The sequence below is a fragment of the Microcaecilia unicolor genome, chromosome 9, assembly GCF_901765095.1.
Source record: "Microcaecilia unicolor chromosome 9, aMicUni1.1, whole genome shotgun sequence".
Lineage (NCBI taxonomy): Eukaryota > Metazoa > Chordata > Amphibia > Gymnophiona > Siphonopidae > Microcaecilia > Microcaecilia unicolor.
This window is the reverse complement of record NC_044039.1, coordinates 31353364-31376266: the sequence shown is the minus strand read 5'-3', so window position 1 is coordinate 31376266 and position 22903 is coordinate 31353364. Positions and strand designations below refer to the sequence as shown.

The following is a 22903-nucleotide window of genomic DNA, read 5'->3' as shown; positions in this document are numbered from 1 at the left end:
CTATCTGTAGTTCAGCATGTTCTTTTCCCTTTCTATGCCCCCCCCCAGGTGTCCAACATCTCCCCTTCCCCCCTCTACCCCGCCCCAGATTGCCAACACCTCACCCACCCCTCTTGAACCCCCCTCCCACTCCAGTTGGCCAGCATCTCATTTTCCCTTTCCTGCCCCCACCAGGGACAGCATCTTCCGTTCCTGCTTACCCACAGTGTAAACTCCTTTGAAAACTGGCCCCCTCTTATGGAAAAAAGTATATATGTGCGGTCCATACTGCACGTACTCTTCACAGGAGAAAAAAGGGGCAAGGTTAGGGTAGGCGGTAAAAAAAAAATAAGCATAGGGCTATCATTTTGAAATCCCAGCGCCTGCTGCTCTACACCAGAGCTGCCAAGTTACCCAGTTCCAGAAGAAAGACATTTTTGTGGCTGGTCCTGGTTTTGAACCAATAACCCGAAAGCAGTGTAGGATTTGCAGATCTGGATTCTACCACTGAAAGTCAGTGCTGCAAGTCCCATAATGCATCAGAATGGAGTTGTTTGAAATCTTCCTCTTGGAACTGGGGAACTTGGCAGCTCTGTATATTCCAACTTAACTTGGGTAGTTTGTATCTGCAATATACACCGGCTAAAGACTGCTCATACTGCTACAGATTTTCAAAGGGAAAATCCACAGGGATGCAATTTGACCAATGGCAGGTGCAGGTAAGGGCCACTGGCATTTCACAGTTGGAAGGCTCTGCCTTACAGAGTTGGCAATTTATTGGGTTGTGGGTAATCACTACTGTAGTACACTTGTCCCTTGATTCTATAAAAGACGTCAAAAATGTATGTGCAAATTTAGATGTGTGCCCAATTTGCACATGTAATTTAATTGAATAATGAGGCAATTAGTGCCCAGTAATTGTCTTTTTAACTAGCAATTATTGGTGCTAATTGAAATCAATTGACATGTCCATGCCTAAATTATACAAGTGTCCTGGAAAAGGGGGCACAGAAATGGGAGGATCATGAGAGTTTTGGGGTGGAGCATGGGTGTGCATTCGAGTTACGCTTGGAATTATAGAATAAAGGGGTTCGGCACGTAAATTTAGGTGGGGCATTTGCATCACATTTTCGTTGGTGTACATGGAAGTGCCTAAATTTATACGTGAACCCCAGTGCTTAACTGCTATTCTTTAAACCGCGCCTAACTTTAGGCTCGGCTTATAGAATAGTTTAAGTGGGGGGTTTTCAGCACTGATTTTTTAGGCACAGTTTATAGATTCACCTCTAGTTAAGTTCCTTAGCTCAGCTACTCAGGAACTGCAATTGTTATACTTGCTCTGTCCCCTCCAGTGAAGAACTATGTTGCATCTCCTCGAAGGATCAGTGCAGCTTGATGACTTATTTCATAAACACTGTTCAAGAACTGTATTATAGCTTTTGTATAAGATTTAGAGTTCTTTTCTTGTTTGCTCATTATTCATTCTGTATTTTGATTTAATATTTTATTTGTTGATGCAATCTGTCTTGAGACCATTACGGAAAGATATACTGTATATTAAAAATAAACTGGGCGACAGGGGCGTAGCCTGACAGCAGATTTTGGGTGGGCCTAGGCAAGAAGTGGGTGGGCACCAAGCATTCTCCCCCTTCCACCAAAAAAATACCTCAGCTGGTGGGAAAATGCTTCTCTCCACTTTGGCAGTCTGCAGCAGGCATGTGCTAAAAACTGAGCATGCGCAGGTGCCAGTATCGTGGAGAACAGCGTTTTTGTTATCATCAGGGGGAAGTTTTCAGCTGGCAGAGCTTGGGATCCCCACTAGCTACTGCTAAACATGTGCTACTGTTGGGTGGGCCTGAGCCCTGAGTGGGTGGGCCCTGGCCCACCTAGGCCCACCTGTAGCTACGCCACTGCTGGGCGATGTTCAGTTTTAAAGCCACTGAAGGCCACAGACCATATCTGGGCACCAGATTTGAATATCCAGGTCATCAGTAGACCCAGACGTTATGTGGGTGCTGGCTGATATTCAGTGGCAGCAACCACATATTTAACCAGGCAAAGATAGGACAGCATATAACGCAGTCCTGTCTGCCTGATTAGATATGTGGGAGCTGGCATTCAGTATCGCCAGTGCTCGCAAAACGTCTGGACTGCCCTGACACTATCTGAGAGTACCACAGCGGTCAGAACCAATGTTCACTGGCACTGCCCAGTTTGTTGCCAGGCCACTCAGAGCGGTTTAAACAGATAAGAGTCTCTTCTAACCATTTAAACCACACTGAATATTGACCCGAAAATAAATCACGATTATAATAAGACACACCTAATTGGTATGGGCTCTCATTCATTTAACTGGTAGATTCCTTTAAATACCTTGGAGGCCCTTTTACTAAGCCGCATAGGCGCCTATGTGCACCCAACGTGTGTCAATGTTGAGTTACCGCGTGGCCGTTACGGTAATTTCATTTTTGACACATGTCCGCTACGCGCACCGGAAAATATTTTTATTTTCTGGTGCGCGGGCGGTAATTGGCATTTCACATGTGTAGACCATTACTACTTGGTTACCGTGTGAGACCTTACTGCTAGGTCAATGGTTGGTGTTAAGGACTCAGACCCAAAATGGACGCGCGGCAATTTTCATTTTGTCACACGTCCATTTTCGTCAAAACTTTAAAAAAGGCATTTTTTACAGGTCTGCTGAAAAATGATTCTGAGCATGCCCAAAACACTTGTCTACACTACCGCAGGCCATTTTCAGGGTGCCTTTTTAAAAGGGCCCCTTGGTGTCCACTCTGACAGCACCCTAACCTCTCATATTTCTACTCTTAGGAATTGTTTTTGCTCTCTTCATCTGATATGCTCCCTCCAGCCGTACCTTAATGATGAAATTTGTGCTATATTACTTTATGCTCTGATTGCCACAAAACTGGATTACTGTAGCATCATTTATGCCAGCCTTTCTGATATTTCACTTCATAAACTCCAGACAGTGCAGAACACTGCCATTCGTATTCTCACTTATGCCCGATGTTATGATCATGTAACCCCATTTCTGAAAGAACATCACTGGCTCCCTATAAAGTCTCATATCATTCGTAAGGTTTTGACCATCACTTACAAGACCTTACATCTAAGTCCCCCCCCCCCCCCTTTATTGGGCCAACCTTATTACCCCCTACTGCCCCGTGTGTGCTCTCTGTTCAGCATTTGAATCACATCTTTCTGTGCCACCCCTTCACTTTGCCTGTCTCGACTCCACTCTTCATTCTGCTTTCTTTTACCTTCTCTCTGGATTACTTTACCTTCTGCTCAGAGATCTGAGCTTTCATTCCCTTGTTTCCACTGCCCCCTAATGCCCATTTATTTTCTCTGGCTTTTCCTTAATTTTCATGCCTACTGTGTAGGTTTTGTGTTACAGGGTTTAGCAGGTGGTCGGTTATCTCTCTGCCCCTGCCCCTTCTTGGATCTATCCCTCTTTTTCATCTCTTTCATTTTATTTCCTCTGTCCTATCAAAAATTGATGTTCCTTTCCAATCTCTATTTAGTGAGGTACGGCTTTGATTTGTTGTGAAAGGCGGTATATCAAGCACCCAAATAAACTTAAACACAGAGAAATGACTTTAGTTTCTCCATTATCAGGAGTCCATGAACAATTTGTCTGTTTTTCTTGTTCAAGGTTTTATCTAATGCAATAGTCCTGTTCCCTAACTTACTGGGAAACAGGTACCTGAAGATGACTATTTTGGCCTCTGACTTTGGCAATAGTTTTATTTACAAAACGCTCAGTCTATTTAGAGGGCAAGTTTTAAATAGCGTTCAGTAAAAGTCAGGCTAGCAGAGGGACAGCAAACTATCTGCATATATTTCCACCTACTTTGTATGCACGTGCACAGGTACAGGCTTTTCAAATAGAAAGGCCCATAGAAACTTTTCATAGAAACAGAGAAAAATGAAGGCAGGTAAAGACCATATGGCCTATCCAGTCTGCCCATCCGTGTCATCTACTCTTCCTTTCACTCCCTTAGAAATCCTATGTACTTGTTCCAAGTTTTCTTCAATTCAGATACTGTTTTCGTCTCTACCGTTTCCACCAGGAGGCTGTTTCACGAATTCACCTCCCTTCCCGTGAAGGAACATTTCCTCAGGTTCGGTGGCATAGCCAGACAGCCGATTTAGGGTGGGCCCAAGGCCAAAGTGGGTGGGCCAAAAATTTCATCTCCACTCCTCTCCCTACCTGTGCCCCCCCCTCCAAAGTAAACAAATACCAGTGCTGGCAGGGATCCTCAAGCCCCCCCAGCTTAAGACTTCCTCCCTGCCGAAGAACCTTACCTCTTGGGTGGCCAGTGGCAGTGTCCGCGAGCCACAGCTGTCAGCCACTGGCTCTATCCTGCACGTGCTCAATTTTTTCACATGTGCAAATCCTGCCTGCCCTTAATTCTTCTCCCTAGGCTCCGCTTCGCTGCATCGCTCCATCGCTCCCTGCATTCTTCTACTTGCCTGTCACGCAGTGCTGCCATTCACACAGGCAACTGCGCTCCCCTTTGCCGCGTCCACCCGGTCCTCTCTGATGCACTTCCTGTTAGTACCAGATGGACGCGGTAGGGGGAGCACAGCTGCCTGTGTGAATGGCAGCGCTGCGTGACAGGTAAGAAGAATGCAGGGAGCGATGGAGCGATGCAGCGAAGCGGAGCCTGGGGAGAAGAATTAAGGACAGGCAGGCAGGCTATGCTAAACGCTGCCTCCCGGACGGCTGTACCCAACAGAGCTGCAGGAGAAAAGGCAGCGACAGCGTCAGCGAGCAAGGATGTGGATGGGCGGGCCTGGAGTGAAAGTGGCTGGGCCTGCGCCCGTCCAGGCCCACCCGTGGCTACGCCCCTGCTCAGGTTACTTCTGAGTCTATCCCCTTTCACTTTCATCCTATGCCCCCTCGTTCCAAAGCTTCCTTTCAGTTGAAAGAGACTCGCCTCCTGTGCGTTTATGCCACATAGAGGGGCATAATCGAACATCGCCGGCGAAATAGGTCGCCGGCGATCTATTTTGGCGGCGGCGCAACAGCTGGCCGGAACCGTATTTTTGAAAAAGATGGCCGGCCATCTTTTTTTTCGATAATACGGTTTAGCCCGGCCAAATGCCAGAGTTCACCGGGTTTGAGATTGCCGGTTTTGGTTTTCAGCGATAATGGAAAAAAATGCTGGCCATCTCAAACCCAGCGAAATCCAAGGCATTTGGTCATGGGAGGAGCCAGCATTTGTAGTGCACTGGTCCCCCTGACATGCCAGGACACCAACTGGGCACCCTAGGGGGCACTTCTAAAAATGTTTAAAAAATACACAAATAGCTCCCAGGTGCATAGCTCCCTTACCTTGCATGCTGAGCCCCCCAAATCCCCCCCAAACCCACTCCCCACAACTCTACACCATTACCATAGCCCTTATGGGTGAAGGGGGGCACCTACATGTGGGTACAGTGGGTTTTGGGGGGGGGTGGAGGGCTCAACACTTAGCATCACAAGTGTAACAGGTAGGGGGGGGGGGGATGGACCTGGGTCTGCCTGCCTGGAGTGCACTGCACCCAATAAAAAATGCTCCAGGGACCTGCATACTGCTGTCAGGGAGCTGGGTATGACATTTGAGGATGGCATAGAGGCTGGCAAAAAAATGTTTTATTTTTATTTTTTTAGTGTGAGAGGGGGTTGGTGACCACTGGGGGAGTATGGGGAGGTCATCTCCCATTCCCTCCGGTGGTCATCTGGTCAATTGGGGCACCTTTTTGAGGCTTGGTTGTGAAAATTAAAGGACCAAGTAAAGCCGGCGAAATACTGATTAACACCTGTTTTTTTTCCATTATCCGCGAAAGCCGGCCATCTGGTAGCCACGCCCATGCCCGCCCATGTCCCGCCTTCGCTTCGCCGCCAACACGCCCCCTTGAACTTTTGCCGGCGCGGCGACGGGAAAGCAGCGATGGTGTCAAAAACGCCGCTTTCGATTATACCGATTTTGCCACTTTTGCGAAATCGACGGCCATCTCCCGATTTATGTCGGAAGATGGCCGGCGATCACTTTTGAAAATAAGCCTGCTAGGTATATAAACGTCTCAATCATATCTCCCCTCTCCCGATTTTCTTCCAAATAAATATTCAGATCTTTAAATCTGTCCCAATACACTTTATGACGAAGATCAATGAGCATTTTAGTAGTTGCATTCTGAACCGACTCCTTCCTGTTTTTATCTTTTTGAAGGTGCAGTCTCCAGAATTGTACACGATATTCTAAATGAGGTTTCACCAGAGTCTTATATTTAACCCTGCCCCTTTTATTCACACAGGTGGAGGGCAATTTTGAGTGGGCTTTTCCCATTATCAATTTCCAATAAGTGGCTATTAACATGGGTGAACTGGCTATTGGAAAACTGCCTACCTTGTGGTGGTTATTCTAGGCTGGTTTGCCAGATTTTGTATCTGATAATATTTAAAACATTATTTGATATTCTCATGGCAATTGCATTAATAAATAATTGGAAAAACCCTGTGCATATTCATTTTCAATTTTGCTGGCCCTCAATATGTAAATTGTGGCTAAATTTGAAAGAATAATAACAGCACATAACGATCTTTGGAAAACATTCAAAACATTTGGGATCTATTGTTGAATTTTTGTGAAGCATCTATATAATGAGGGTTAAGGATCTTACACAGACCTCTCACTATTTCCACTCAACATTATTATTGGGTGTATGGATGTGACGGACATGCAGGGGGCGCTCAAAGACATAGGCAGACAAGGGTAAGAATAAATAGAAGGATTCTTTATTACTGTGCTTTACTATACCAAAGCCTGTTGCATCTCAGCTTAATGCAGTGCTATCAGTGTTTTTTGTAGAACCCTAAGAAAGCAATCTTTATTAGGGCTGGCTTCTGGTAACACCCCAAATACAATGTCACCGTTCCAAACAAACACAGTCCATCCAACACATGCTTCTCTTCAGCCTAGACACACAACATGTGAGTCTTCAAGGTACTTGCAGAATCTTCCTACCTGTCTTTCCCACATAGATTCTATAGATATAAACTTGAGGGCCTCACTGCTTCCCTGAGCCTTCCCCACATACTATAGCTCAGCCAGCTCCTTGGGATGATTCCTTCTCTCACAGTCTTCCTCCAGGAGACCTCTGTATTCGGGGGGGGGGGGGGGGGGGGGGGGGGTCTCGCTCCTGGAGACCTCTTGCCTCGGGACATCCCTGAACTACTCAACTCCAGGGCATTTAACCATTACCCAGCCTGAGCCCTGCCCTTGTGACTCAGCCTCTGCCACAGGTGCTTAGCACCACCTGCCATAAATTGGCCTAAACTGCAGCCTCAGTGAGAAAATGTTCTCAGGGCCACCTGCCGCTCACTTCCTGAAAATGGAACTTGTAAGTTAATTTTGTTGTTGTTTGTTTTTCATTATTATAATATTTGGAAATTTAATAAACGATTGAACTTGAAAAAAAAGGAATTTGTGTGATTTCATATTGAAAACTGATGCAAAATCCACAGAACTGTGCAGCAATGCAGATGCTATGAAAATGGTCTTCTTAATACTTACAGGGAGAAGAAAACCTATGTGGAGCTGTGAAAGCCCACGACTGTCATTATCTCAGAATAAACAGGACCTTCCAAACCTGTTCTGCTCACCCCATAGCCAGTCGAGTTTTCAAGATATCCACAGGAGGCTAGGGCTTTTCAGCTTGGAGAAGAGATGGCTGAGGGGAGACATGATAGAGGTATATAAAATAATGAGTGGAGTGGAACAGGTGGATGTGAAGCGTCTGTTCACGCTTTCCAAAAATACTAGGACTAGGGGGCATGTGATGAAACTACAGTGTAGTAAATTTAAAACAAATCGGAGAAAATCTTTCTTCACCCAACACGTAATTAAACTCTGGAATTCGTTGCCAGAGAACGTAGTGAAGGCGATTAGCTTAGCAGAGTTTTAAAAGGGGTTAGACGGTTTCCTAAAGGACAAGTCCATAAACTGCTATTAAATGGACTTGGGAATAATCCACAATTCCAGGAATAACATGTATGGAATGTTTGTACGTTTGGGAAGCTTGCCAGGTGCCCTTGGCCTGGATTGGCCGCTGTCGTGGACAGGATGCTGGGCTCGATGGACCCTTGGTCTTTTCCCAGTGTGGCATTACTTATGTACTTATATATTGAGTTCCAATGTATGCAGACTTCCCTCATGCATATTTGTTGTGGATATCCTGAAAAAATGACTGACTGTGAGATCCCCAGAACAGACTTGGGAAGCCCTGACTCAAGTCATCTTTTCAGTGTGAAATGTGTCACCTACCTTTCATTGACCTCTTTTTGTGCTAAAGATGTCATTGTCGGCAGTTCTGTCGTTGATGTCCAGTTGCTACCCATGTTAAATTCACTTACGTTGCAGCCTGCAAGTGAAAGTTTCAGTGGTAATGTTCTCTCTGGCAGTGGAGGATAAAGATGAGCTCCAATGGCAACCCATAGTGATATAGTAAAGCCAAGAATGAGACCAGAAATTGCACCCTGCCAAAAAGAAAAAAAATCAGAACAGAATCTTTAAATGTACCAAGAATCAAGAACAGAAATTTTAAAAGGGATGGGATTTGATATACCGCCTTTCTGTGGTTATAGTCAAAGAGGCTTACATATTACATGCAGGTACTTATATTGTACTTGGGGCAATTGAGGGTTAAGTGACTTGCCCAGAGTCAAAAGGAGCTGCAGTGGGATTTGAAGCCAGTTCCCATGGTTCTCAGGCCACTGAACTAACCATTAGGCTTCTCCTCCATTCCAAAAGCAAGGACACAACCACTACCCAACAGCTATGACATCACCAATTCTTAGTTACTGGAGCGACAGGTGAAGTAAATTACAAAATTCTGACATTTTTTGTTTTAATTCCACTGCCACCAGATCCTAATAATAGTCAGCATTATAAGAGCAAGTCTATAACTTAGGCACTCCCATTACATATGTAAATGTTTAGAATATTATTAGCATATATGTGTGTACTTATACATGTAAATGCTAGTATGGCTTCTATACTATTCTACAAATACCCACTTAACTTGCATAGTGGATATTTGTGAGGGGGGCACACACAGGGGAGGAGCATGGGTGATACAAAAACAGGGTTTCCACCTAATGAATGAGTAGAGAGGTGTGGTAGCCGTGTTAGTCCACTTTTAAAGGTAATCAATAGAAATAAAACAAAATAAAACATGGAAAAGAAAATAAGATGATATCCTAAAAGGGAGCTTTAAAACTATACAGGAATGTAAGACCTTTGAAGTCAGAATGATTAAAATTTTGACACCCACCAGACAGGACTTAACAAAGGTCTGGGTTTTCTAGCCCATTATAAACCATAAAATTGTACTGCTTTGTCACCCTCCTGTCTCCATGTACATCTCCCTGTCCCTCATCCACCCGACTCTTCCTGTCTCTCACCTATCCACCCCTATCCTGTTAGACTGTCACTGGAATGCTTTGATGTTTCACTTATATATACTGTCATCTACCAACATTTGCTTATTTCCGATCAACCTTCGAAAGCTAATCAAGGAATGTATTAAGGTATGCCCAATAAAAAAGGTATCATCTTATTTTCTTTTGCATGTTTTATTTTGTTTTATTTCTATTGATCACCTAATGCATGTAACTTACAGAACACTCTGTCTAAGTTATGCAAGAAACTGCCACATCTAGGTGCATGCACTTACATGCATATACTTAGGTGCATGCACTTACATGCATATACTTACACAAGCTGTATGGCTGGGGTACATGCAGACACTAACCCCTGGATTCTACATAGCGAAACTTAAGTTGTGCATGCAAATACAGTCGCATTTACTCATGCAACTTAATTGGTTAACAAGCCAATCAGCACTGAATGCTAAACGCTAAATAGTAGTAGTAACAACAAGCAATTATTGACACTAATTGGCATTAATTAGAATTTACACACAGAAATGTCTAAACATATTCTTTAAAGTAATGCACATAAATTATCAGTCACATAGTTGAAAAGGGGGCACAGCCATGTGGAATGGGTGGGTAATGGGCATTTCTAAAATCTGTGCACGTTGTTATAGAATACACTCGGTCTGTGCTTAATTTAGGCGTCGGGATTTACACCAAGTTTTACTTGGTGTAACTGCCCGCGACTAAATTTAGTTCACTTTTTTTGTTCCCATTTTTTTGTGGTTTTTATGACATTTAGACTTCTAACTGAGTTTTCCAACTTTACACATCGAGTGGTAAATTCAGGTTATTGTTTGAGCACTTAGATTAAAATTTGTCACAATTAAAACCTCCTCCTCCGTTTTTTACTGCAGACCTTTTTTCTCCTGTTTTGAGGTTCTTGGAGTTTTTGCTCTGCAGGTGTTTTCAGATGGGGGTTGGAGCCAATGATGATAGCCATTACAGTTGGTGTCCAAGCACATGGTACCCTGGGCTTATGAGGCTACATTATTTATAATTATAAAAAAGTGACTTTGGATATAAGTGCTTAACCAATACCTTATAATCAGGGCATATATATATATACTAGACTTTGAGCCCGTAAAAACGGGCTATTATAGGAAGGGGGGGTTGAAAGGCCCGCCCCCACCGCCGAGTTCGCCGCTGCCCCTCCCCCTCCGAGTTCGCGCCCCCCCCCCCCCCCCCACCGAGCTGTCACCACCCACCTTCCACCCGGCCGGGCCCTCGCTCCGCTATTGAAACAGCGAGGGTCCGGGAACGCAGCACTGAGCTCTGCTGAGCTGCCGACGTCGGCCTTCGTTCTTCTTCTCTGTGACGTAACGTCGTCGAGGGCGGGACAGAGGCAGAGAAGAAGAAGGAAGGGCGATGTCGGCAGCTCAGCAGAGCTCAGTGCTGCGTTCCCGGACCCTCGCTGTTTCAATAGTGGAGCGAGGGCCCGACCGGGTAGAAGGTGGGTGGCGGCGGCGACTCGGGTGGGGGGAGCGTTAGACGGCGGTGTCCCTCCCTCAGCAATGCACAGTACAGACCCTCTGTGTTCCGCCCCCGTCATCACGTATTGACGTGGGGGCGGGGCAGAGAAGGTCTCTACTGCGCATTTGCGAGTGAGTACGGTCACTCGCCGTTTATATGTTTGATATATTCAGTAGTTTCTAAGTAGTATACCACGCCATACTTTGTATTGTTATTTGAATATTTTTACTGCTGTAATTGTCTATTGCTCATGTTTGATTTATTCTTGCTGTACACCGCCTTGAGTTAATTCCTTCAACAAGGCGGTAATAAATCCTAATAAATAAATAAAATAAATAAATGAGTGTTTTGTTTTTAGTTTTGCCTGAGCTACTAGAGACTAAGAGCCTGTGTATAGTGTATGGACCACTTTGGTTGTGCCACAGAAAGGCTGTATATCAAATGCATAACCCATAATTGAGCTGCCCTCTAATACAAACACTCTTTACTCACCTTTGAATTTGTGAATGAGGAAAACATTCCTAAGGAAAACATTCCTAGTATGGGACCCCCAATAATGCCGGAAATTATAAAACCTGCCTGCGGACACAACAGATCACACCAATCACATTCAGTGTTACAATTTTGAAATGATTCCATCCTGCTAGATAGAAAAAGCAAATCAGTCATTCCAAAGAATAAGATTTTATTTTATTCTAACTGAAGATGGCTGTATTGAAATATAGTAGGGGTAAAAATTCTCAAAACCATATCAGGTAAATTTTCAAAGAATTAGTCACCTGTGAAGAAGGCAAAAACAGAGTTAACCCAATTTATTCAGAGATATATAGGCAGTGTGTTTTTTCTAGCAAAAAAGGTGCCGGTACTCAAATGCTAGGCCACCCTTCAGGGGTGGGGTGATCACTGTGGGACCCAACCCACAATAGCCAGGCCCCCTGCAACCGGTCACAGAATCTATGACAAGGCAGAATTGGTGTGTAGAGCCTGAGCTCTTTCATTAAAACTTGGGGTCCATAGGTCAATTTTAGCAGACAATGGAAAAGGTGCTGGTACTCAGTACCCCCAAGTACCCCCTCAAAAAAAGCCCTGTATATAGATAAGTGGATTTTCAGGCATCTATGCCTTTAGTCTCATAGTGCACTCAAACTTGTTTGGATTCATCTATTTATAGGCATGGATTAGACGCAATATACTTCCCTTACATTTTTACATAAATTATGTGCTGTTAAAACACCTAACATTACACCACCATTTTACTCTGCCAACAAAAATGTGTTCACATTTTCCCACATCAGGAGTGGAGGAGTAGCCCAGTGGTTAGAACAGCAGGCTGACCGCCAGGGAATCCACCATTCAAATCTCACTCATGCTTCATGTGACCTTGGACAAGTCACTTCACTCTTTATTGCCTCAGGGACAAACCTGGAATGTAAGCCCTTGGAGGCAAGAAAGTACCCGAATGCAGTTCACTTTGAACTGCTGCTGAAAAGGTCTAAACACATTTTCAAAGCAAATGTACACAGGCATCTTCTGTTTGAATATCACCTTGCTTTGCATGGGCTTTTAAGTACACTATACCCAAATTGGCTTGAGAGTCGCAGATTCAAATTTATCATTGATAAGCCATTGGTTCCCATTCTTCATAACATCCTTCCGACTTCTATAAATTCAGTCACTATACTGGGAATTGAACTTGATTCTTGTCTGACTCTTGACAGACAAATGTCTGTTCTAGTTCTCACCTCATTTTATACAGTGAGACACTTGAGCTCTATGAGATTTATCCTCAAAGTCGAAGATCTTCAGTGTTTCATGTGCTCTTTAATCTTAAATCAGTTGGACTCTTACAACTCTTTATTCGTTGGTCTGGAGGCTCATTTGATAAAGAAGTTGTAAAAATTGGAAAATGCATCAGTTCAATTTCTCACAAGGGCTGGTTGATATGACCCCCATCCTGCTCTCTGTTGGAGTTCCTCAGGGATCCGTCCTTGGACCCCTTCTTTTTTCAATCTACACCTCTTCCCTGGGCTCGCTGATCTCATCTCATGGTTTCCAATATCATCTCTATGCCGATGACACCCAGCTTTATCTCTCCACACCAGACATCACTGCGGAAACCCAGGCCAAAGTATCAGCCTGCTTATCCGACATCGCCGCCTGGATGTCCAACCGCCACCTGAAACTGAACATGGCCAAAACCGAGCTCATTGTCTTTCCACCTAAACCCACTTCTCCTCTCCCTCCACTCTCAATATCAGTCGACAACACCCTCATCCTCCCTGTATCATCTGCCCACAACCTCTGAGTCATCTTCGACTCCTCCCTCTCCTTCTCTGCCCATATCCAGCAGACAGCCAAAACCTGTCGCTTCTTTCTCTATAACATCAACAAAATTCGCCCCTTCCTCTCCGAACACACCACCCGAACTCTCATCCACTCTCTCATCACCTCTCGCCTTGACTACTGCAACCTACTCCTCACTGGCCTCCCTCTTAACCATCTATCCCCCCTTCAATCCGTTCAGAACTCTGCTGCCCGTCTTATCTTCCGCCTAGACCAATATACTCATATCACCCCTCCCTCAAGTCACTTCACTGGCTTCCAATCAGGTACCGCATACAATTCAAGCTTCTCCTACTAACCTACAAATGCACTCAATCTGCAGCCCCCCATTACCTATCTACCCTCATCTCCCCCTACGCCCCTACCCATAACCTCCGCTCACAGGACAAATCCCTCCTCTCAGTACCCTTCTCCACCACCGTCAACTCCAGGCTCCGCCCTTTCTGCCTCGCCTCACCTTATGCTTGGAATAAACTCCCTGAGCCCATACGCCAAGCCCCCTCCCTGTCTATCTTCAATCCTTGCTTAAAGCCCACCTCTTCAATGTCACTTTCAGCACCTAACCATTGACCTCTATCCAGGAAATCCAGATTGCCCCTATTTGATTGACTGCATTCTGTCCTTTTGTCCTTTAGATTGTAAGCTCCTTTGAGCAGGGACTGTCCTTCTTTGTTAAATTGTACAGCGCTGCGTAACTCTAGCAGCGCTTTAGAAATGTTAAATAGTAGTAGTAGTAGTAGTATGTCACTTCTTTGTTATATGAACACCATTGATCACCCATCCATTCTCAGATTCAGTTTAAAATTTTGCCTCTAACCCATTGGGCCTTTTACTTGGGTTCTCCATTTTACCCATCCAGTGTTTCTTACAAGCTGCCTCTTTGCTCCCCCCCCCCCCCCCCCCCACACACACACTTTAGAACATCACAGCAGTTTCAGCTTTGCCTCACTTTTTTCTTACAATACCAACCATTGGACAGCCTTCTCTGTCTTGGCTTCCATGCTTTAGAATAAACTGCCACCTGAGCTCAGAGCTGAGACTCTCTCTCCTAGGTTTATAGCCATGTTGAAAACTTGGGGATCAGTATTCAGTCGGCAGAAGTCAACAGTTTTTAAGCTGCTTAAAGCCATGGGGTGAGCTGAACCTTGATATTCAATGCCAAACCATATCCAGGCATTGGCATTGAATATCTAGGTTAGAGCAGAAGATAACTGTGTAGTGGCTGATAGTCAGACCAGTGTACGGTTAGCTTGGTGGATAAAGGTAGAACAGTCTTTTTGCAGTCCTAAATTTGCCCCCTTCCAACAGTGGCCAATCCAGGTCACAAGTTCTGGCAGAATCTGAAACAGTAGCAAGATTCTGGAATCCCAAATAGTAGCAAGATTCCGTTCTACCAATCCCAGGGACAAACAGTGGCTTCCCCATGTCTATTTCAATAGCAGACTATGGACATTTCCTCCAGGAACTTGTCCAAACCTTTTTTAAACCCAGATACTCTAACCGCTGTTACTACATCCTCTGGCAGGAAGTTCCAGAGCTTAACATTTCGTTGAGTAAAAAAGTATTTCCTCCTACATTTAGGTGTAACATATGCACATAAATCTTTAGAATACTATAATTTATGCACATATATATGTCAGTCACACCTCCTAAGTGCTATGTTTTTTGTTACATTTGTACCCCGCGCTTTCCCACTCATGGCAGGCTCAATGCGGCTTACATGGGGCAATGGAGGGTTAAGTGACTTGCCCAGAGTCACAAGGAGCTGCCTGTGCCTGAAGTTGGAATCGAACTCAGTTCCTCAGTTCCCCAGGACCAAAATCCACCACCCTAACCACTAGGCCACTCCTCCACTGTTGCTACTATTTGAGATTCTACATGGAATGTTGCTATTCCACTAGTGTAGAAGTAGGCCCTTGCAGGTCACCAATGTGGCCGCGCAGGCTTCTGCTTCTGTGAGTCTGACGTCCTGCACGTACGTGCAGGACGTCAGACTCACAGAAACAGAAGCCTGCGCAGCCTTCTACATGGAATGTTCCTAGTGGAATAGCAACATTCCATGTAGAATCTCAAATAGTAGCAACAGAACCTCAAATAGTAGCAACATTCAATTTAGAATCTCCAATAGTAGCAACATTCCATGTAGAATCTCCAATAGTATCTATTTTATTTTTGTTACATTTGTACCCTGCGCTTTCCCACTCATGGCAGGCTCAATGCGGCTTACATGGGGCAATGGAGGGTTAAGTGACTTGCCCAGAGTCACAAGAAGCTGCCTGTGCCTGAAGTGGGAATTGAACTCAGTTCCCCAGTTCCAGAATCCACCACCCTAACCACTAGGCCACTCCTCCACCATAACTATGCCCATATCTCCAATAGTGCAGAGTTTGTAGGTGATGTACACTTGGGCAGCAAGTGGACAGAACATAGGCAGGGCTGTAAAATTACGTTTATAACTTATAGAGATTACTATATAAATTCTATATATTACACCTATATATCGCACCTTAATTTCCACATGAAAATCGAAGCAGATTCTATAACAATGCATGTAACTGAATTGGTTAACTAGCTAATCAGCACTGTCAATTGGATGCTAACGAGCAATTATCAGGACTAATTGGCATTAATTGTGATTTATGTGCACAACTTGCTAAGCATATTCTGTAACATGGTTTGCATAAATTCCAAGTCACACAGTTGAAAAGGGGGCGTGATTACGGTCATGGAATTGGCATTTCTAAAATCTCTTCACATTATTATAGAATACATCCACTCTGCACCTAATATAGGTGCCAGGATTTACGTCAAGTAAAACAATGCCTAAATGGATGCAATCAAATTTGGTCACTTGAAGAGGCGCTCAGTGTATTCTATATATTGCGCAGAAATTTAAGCCTATTTTATAAAATGTAAAGTAGAGAATACACCTAGGTCAGTGGTTCCCAAACCTGGTCCTGGAGGCACCCCAGCCAGTCAGGTTTTCAGGATATCCACAATGAATATTCAAGAGAGAGATTTGCATGAAGTGAAGGCAGTTCATGCAAATCTCTCTCATGAATATTCATTGTGGATATCCTGAAAATCTTACTGGCTGGGGTGCCTCCAGGACCAGGTTTGGGAACCACTGACTTAGGCATATTTTTTAACTGCGTGGATTTTTCAGGCGCAATATATAGAATCTAGTCCTAGGCACATATCTCTGCATTATAAGTGCACACAAGCCATACATGCTCATGTCTAAGCTATTATCCAGCTTATTTTCGAAGGAGATCGCCGGCCATCTTCCGACACAAATCAGGAGATGGCCGGCGATCTCCTAAAGCCGGCCAAATCGGTATAATCGAAAGCCGATTTTGGCCGGTGCCAACTGCTTTCTGTCGCAGAGCCAGCCAAACTTCAAGGGGGCGTATCGGTAGGGTAGAGAAGGCGGGACGGGGGTGTAGTTACGAGATGCCCGGCTTTGCCCGATAATGGAAAAAAGAAAGCCGACCCTGACGAGTATTTCGCCGGCTTCACTTGGTCCATTTATTTTTAGGACCAAGTCTCATAAAAGTGCCCCAATTGACCAGATGACCACCGGAGGGAATCGGGGATCACCTCCCCTTACTCCCCCAGTGGTCACCAACCCCCTCCCACCCAAAAAAATAAAAAAAAAAGATTTTTGCCAGCCTCTATGCCAGCCTCAAATGTCATACCCAGCTCCCTGACAGCAGTATGCAGGTCCCTGGAGCAGTATTTAGTGGGTGCAGTGCACTTCAGGCAGGCGGAACCAGGCCCACCTCCCCCTACCTGTTCCACTTGTGGTGGTTAATGTTGAGCCCTCAAAAAAACCCCACTGTACCCAATTGTAGATGCCCCCCCTTCCCTAAGGGCTATGGTAGTGGTGTAGAGTTGTGGGGAGTGGGTTTTGGGGGGAATTACGTTCCCGCCCGTAACCTCCGTTCACAGGATAAATCCCTCCTCTCAGTACCCTTCTCCACCACCGCCAACTCCAGGCTCCGCTCATTCTGCCTCGCCTCACCCTATGCTTGGAACAACCTTCCTGAACCCTTACGCCAAGCCCCCTCCCTGCCCGTCTTCAAGTCTTTGCTTAAAGCCCACCTCTTCAATGCTGCGTTCGGCACCTAACCCTTACCATTCAGTGAATCCAGACTGCCCCAATTTGACTGCCCCTATCGGACCGACCGTTCACTTGTCTATTAGATTGTATGCTCTTTGAGCAGGGACTGTCTCTCTTTGTTGAATTGTACAGCGCTGCGAAACCCTAGTGGCGCTCTAGAAATGTTAAGTAGTAGTAGTAGTAGTAGGGCTCAGTACCCAAGCTAAGGGAGCTATGCACCTGGGAGCTATTTTTATTTATTATTTTTATTTCTAGAAGTGCCCCCTAGGGTGCCCGGTTAGTGTCCTGGCATGTGAGGGGTGTCAGTGCACTACAAATGCTGGTTCCTCCCACGACCAAATGCCTTGCATTTTGCCGGGTTTGAGATGGCCGGGCCCGGTTTCCATTATGGCTGAAAAACGAAGCCGACCATCTCCTCTAAACCCGGCAATCGATTTAGCTGGCCCCAACCGTATTTCGAAAACACGGTTGGCTCCGCACCTTTGTGGAGCCGGCGGCGCCGTTCGATTATGCCCCTCCATGTGTTTCGCCTTACGCTTTATCAAGGCAATCCCCTTAATTCTTCAGCGGTGATACCTGCTAAATGGGTGGACCAATGGGAGAAGTAGGCAGCAACAGCAGCCCATGAGGAGCAATGGGTGGAGAGGGTGACACAAGCAGCACATTTAGGAAAATGGGAAAAGGGGGATTCTTAAGCAAATGCTGTACTCTATCACCTAAAAATATGAATTTTAGTTTTTTTTACCTTACATATCATAAAGCTTTCTAAGAATTACAAACTGCTATAAGCTGTGGTTGGAATGGATTTGATTTTGCTATGCATCAACTCTTGATATGACCGGAAGCAGAAAAAGATCTTTTCATTCTTAAAAGAGTCATAAAACATTACCTGTAACAGGCCACCGAAAACTGATGCCAGAGCTGCCATCGCAATACACAGCACACCAAAAAACAAGCCTAAATAAAGAATTAAAGAACATTAAAGCGCATAATATCCCAAATAGGCATTTCTAGTTGGTCTATAACTTTGCAAGAGTAATTCTATAACCAGCGGCGTAGCCAGACCTCGATGAGAGTGGGAGCAAGGTGTGGGGGCACATTTTGGCCCACATTCCTGCTGCCGCCCTCCCGCCGCCACCTCTGCCCCCTGCCGCTGCTCCCCCCGCAGCCGCTGGAAGGTACCGCCACCGCTGGAGGGAACCTTGGCTGGCGGGGGTCTCCAACCCCCTATGATCTTACATTGCTGGTGCTCTGTCCTGCTTTCAGAATCGTGCATGCTCGTTTTGCTCAGTTTCATTAAAACTAGCGTGCACGGCGCTGAAAAACAGAACAGGGCGCCAGCATTGTAAGAACACGCGGGACAGACGCCGTAGCTGGCGGGGGTTGGGGGACACCCGCCAGACAAGACGGGGGCTCCGAAGCCAGTTTGAGGGGGCCCAGGCTCCCATGGTCCCCCATAGCTACGCAACTGTCTATAACAAAGCAGCTAGGATAAGAGGGTGAGCAGGTGCCTATGTCAAGTCTACTCTGTAAAGAAAAGAAGGTGCCTACCTAGGACAAGAAGCAGAAAATGCACTTACTTTTAAAATGTGATCACTTACACCAGTCTTGTGGCCAACGCACACATTTGTGGCTAGATGTTAGCCAGAATGCCCATAAATTGTTATATTCTGTAATTGACTCGCATAAGACAATTTAATGAGACATTTTGGATCTGTTTAATGAAGTCATCTCTGAGTTTGAAATGTGGATAAAATTCATTTTATCATCCCAAAAACAATCATAGAAATAGTGAAATATAAATCACACACTTACTCAGGCATTTGGAAAGGCAAGCTACCGTGTTTTCCGAGAGAGACGGGAAACAAGGTTTGATGAGATCTTCCAATGTCACTGTAGCTAGAGCATTGATAGAAGAAGACACAGTACTACAAAAGTAATTACAATTCAGCTTAGTTTATTTATTTATTTTATTTATTTATTAGGATTTATTTACTGCCTTTTTGAAGGAATTCACTCAAGGCGGTATACAGCAAGAATGAATAAATCAAACATATGCAATAGACAATTCAGCAGTAAAAATATTCAAATAGCAATACAAAGTATGGATAGTATACTACTTGCAATGTCAACACAATACATAATAAATCATAATAAAACATTTTAATAGACAGAGTAGGGTATAAGCAAAGATACATCAACAGAAATATATGCAGTTGTTGAAAATTTTCATTAAGGTTAGTTTATTAATCATTTTTAACCTGTACAACACTTTTGAACACTTCATTTCGTCTCTCAAAATTACACTAGATTACATTCATTTGTCTTTTTTACACACTGTCTATTTCAGAAGATATTTATCTTACTTACGTCTACATAGAAGTTATACTCACTAATTTGTCTTTCACAATAATTCATGCTATTTTAATTTTCAATTTTTAGTCTCTGTTTTAAGGTTTATGACCTTATGTTTTCCTTCATATTTCCATTGCATGTATTCATTTATAGTTTTTTTTAACATTGTTTCAATATTGTGATTTTTATATGTTTCATATCTGTGATTATTCATATCTGTATTGACTCCTGAGGCAGGCACGTATGTGCCGAAACATCATCAAATAAGCGTTTGTTTTGAAGAGCCTGATCCTGTTCCAACTGATTGGGCCCTGTTTACTAAGCGGTGTTATAGGTGCGTTAAGGCTTTTAACGCATGTTAACCATGTATGTGCCTACAATATCTCTATAGGTGTCTACATCGTTAGCGCGTGCGCTAAGTGTAGGCACGTTAAAAATACGCCATAGTAAACAGCGCCCTTTGTTTGATAAGCAAAGATGGAACATATAGGGCCCTGTTTACTAAGCCATGCTATAGGTGCGCTAGCATTTTTAGTGCATGCTAATGCTAAAGACACCCGTAGGAATATATGGGTGTCTCTAGCATTTAGCACGTGTTAATTTTAGCGCACACTAAAAATGCTAGTGCAACTTAGTAAACAGGGCCCATAGAGAGGTAAGAGAAGTTAGACAATAAGGGGGCTAATTTAAAGAAAGTTGCTCATGAAATCAGAGAGGTGTTTAAATATTTGCTAACAAATTGAGGGGCCCTTTTACTAAGCTGCGTAAGCATCTACATGTGCCCAACACGCGCCAAAATGGAGTTACTGCCTGGCTACTGTGTGGCTCTTGCGGTAATTTTAATTTTGGCACATGTCTGATACGCGCATCTGAAAAATCATTTTTATTTTCAGACGCACGTATCGGATGCACGCCAAGTGGCATTTGATGCGCGTAGGTCATTACCTCATGGTTACCGCATGAGATTTTACCGCTAGGTCAAATGCTGGTGGTAAGGTCTCAGACCCAAAATGGATGTGCGCCAATTTTGATTTTGCCGCAGGTCCACTTTTGTCAAAAACTTTAAAAAGGCCTTTCTTACAGGAGCGCTGAAAAATGGACCTGAACATGCCCCAAACCCACGCCTTCACTACCACAGGCTGTTTTTCAGCGCACCTTAGTAAAAGGACCCCTGAGTACGTCAGCCATTGTGATGACATAAAGAAACTATACTATCTTTTAACCATTTTTTACCATTTAGAAAAAATTATCTTTATTAAAGATTTCAATATAATGCTTCACAACCATATGTTCAACCATATTAAATAGTATCACGTGTCTGTTATATCATGCATATCAATCTCCTTTACATTTTAATTTTTGAGTACAATATTAAGGGGTCCTTTTAACAAGCTACAGTAAAAGGACCCCTGCAGTGATATCAGTGTGGGGGTTTGCTGTGCACTGAAGCCCTCTTTCACCACAACGGGCAAAAAGCGTTTAAAAAAAAAAAGGAAATGGCCATGCGGTAAGTTAAACGCTTACCGCGTGGCCATTTCCTGGATAGTCCTTACCACCACCTGTTTAGGAGGCAGTAAGGGCTCCTGTGCGTAGGCAGCACTCAGGGCTGCCTGATTGCCATTGGGTAAGCCCCTGGTGCTAATAAAAGTATTTTTTTAGTGCTGGAAATGGCATGCCGTGGCAGTAGCCCAACAGTAGTGCAGAACTGGTCCGTGGCAAGCCTGTGGTGGGCTTGCCGTGCCTTTGTAAAAGGGCCCCTCAGTGAATTATATCCCCCATCCTTCTCCCTCTTAATGCCCTCCCTCCCTTCCCCCGTACAGTCCCCTTCTCTATTAAATCCATAACCTATTAACATGCCTTAAATATTTTACTCTTTATAATAAATTACCTTAAAGTTCCACTATAGACACAAGCAACGAAAAGCCCTGGAAGTCCTGGGTAGTCTTGTAAAATGTCCATTACCAAATATGGCATGAGCTGAAAAAATCAATAAGACAAATCTCACATTGTATACTGGAGAGAATGAAAGAGGTATATAACACGTAGTGAAAAGCCTTTATTACATATCATTGCATATTTTACACACTTGGCTGCTCTGCGCATTCTCAGCTGACCAACTGGCTCCCCCCCCCCCCCCCCAGGAAAGAAATCACATGCAAATGAGCTAACAGCAAGCAGCTCATGTGCATGCAATTTCCTTCATGCATGCCCATTTTTTTCAAAATTGCTAAGCAGCAACCAGGATTGGTAAGGGTAGAGCTTTTAGTGTGGAGTTTAGTGCATCTGGGCCTGAATCACTAACTGCATCAGCTGCCCTGTTAGCACACCAGGGAATGGGGGGGGGGGGGGGGGGGGGAGAAGGGGGAAATGGGACTTGATATACCGTCTTTCTGAGGGTTTTGCAACTACATTCAAAGCAGTTTACATATATTCAGGTACTTATTTTGTACCAGGGGCAATGGAGGGTTAAGTGACTTGCCCAGAGTCACAAGGAGCTGCAGTGGGAATCAAACTCAATTCCCCAGGATCAAAGTACACTGTACTAACCACTAGGCTACTCCTCCACTAGCAACATTCCATGTAGAAGCCTGCCCTTGCAGATCAGTTCAGTTGTGCAGGCTTCTGTTTCAGACTCACAGAAACAGAAGCCTGCACAGCTGATCTGCAAGGGCAGGCTTCTACATGGAATAGCAGCATTCCATGTAGAAAATCAAATAGTAGCAACAGAATCTCAATAGTAGCAACATTCCATCTAGAATCTCCAATAGTAGCAACAGCAACATTCCATGTAGAATCTCAAATAGTAGCAACATTCCATGTAGAATCTCAAATAGGGAAAGGGAAATGGGACTTGATATACCGCCTTGCTGAGGTTTTTGCAACTACATTCAAAGTGGTTTACATATATTCAGGTACTTATTTTGTACCAGGGGCAATGGAGGGTTAAGTGACTTGCCCAGAGTTACAAGGAGCTGCAGTGGGAATCAAACTCAGTTCCCCAGGATCTGAGAACTGAATACAATCTCATCTGACCATAGGCAAATGTTAAGCTTTTGTAGGAATCTTAAGAGATAATTGTCTAGAGATGAACTGATGCCCCAGTGCTCAAAAGTAAACGCGGG

General features: G+C 44.4%; 1 protein-coding gene across 2 annotated transcripts in view; it reads right to left on the bottom strand.

Annotated features, from left to right (window-relative positions):
* LOC115477643 (sodium-coupled monocarboxylate transporter 1-like) overlaps nucleotides 1-22903 on the bottom strand; it is a 70494-nt gene that overhangs the window by 5565 nt on the left and 42026 nt on the right. For both annotated transcript variants that reach the window (XM_030214656.1, XM_030214657.1), the window contains 5 exons: nucleotides 21670-21758; nucleotides 19242-19354; nucleotides 18316-18383; nucleotides 11453-11539; nucleotides 8316-8527 (listed from right to left, as the gene is read on the bottom strand). In XM_030214656.1, coding sequence (XP_030070516.1) covers nucleotides 8316-8527; nucleotides 11453-11539; nucleotides 18316-18383; nucleotides 19242-19354; nucleotides 21670-21758 — 569 coding nt within the window. The remainder of the gene's footprint in view (nucleotides 1-8315; nucleotides 8528-11452; nucleotides 11540-18315; nucleotides 18384-19241; nucleotides 19355-21669; nucleotides 21759-22903) is intronic.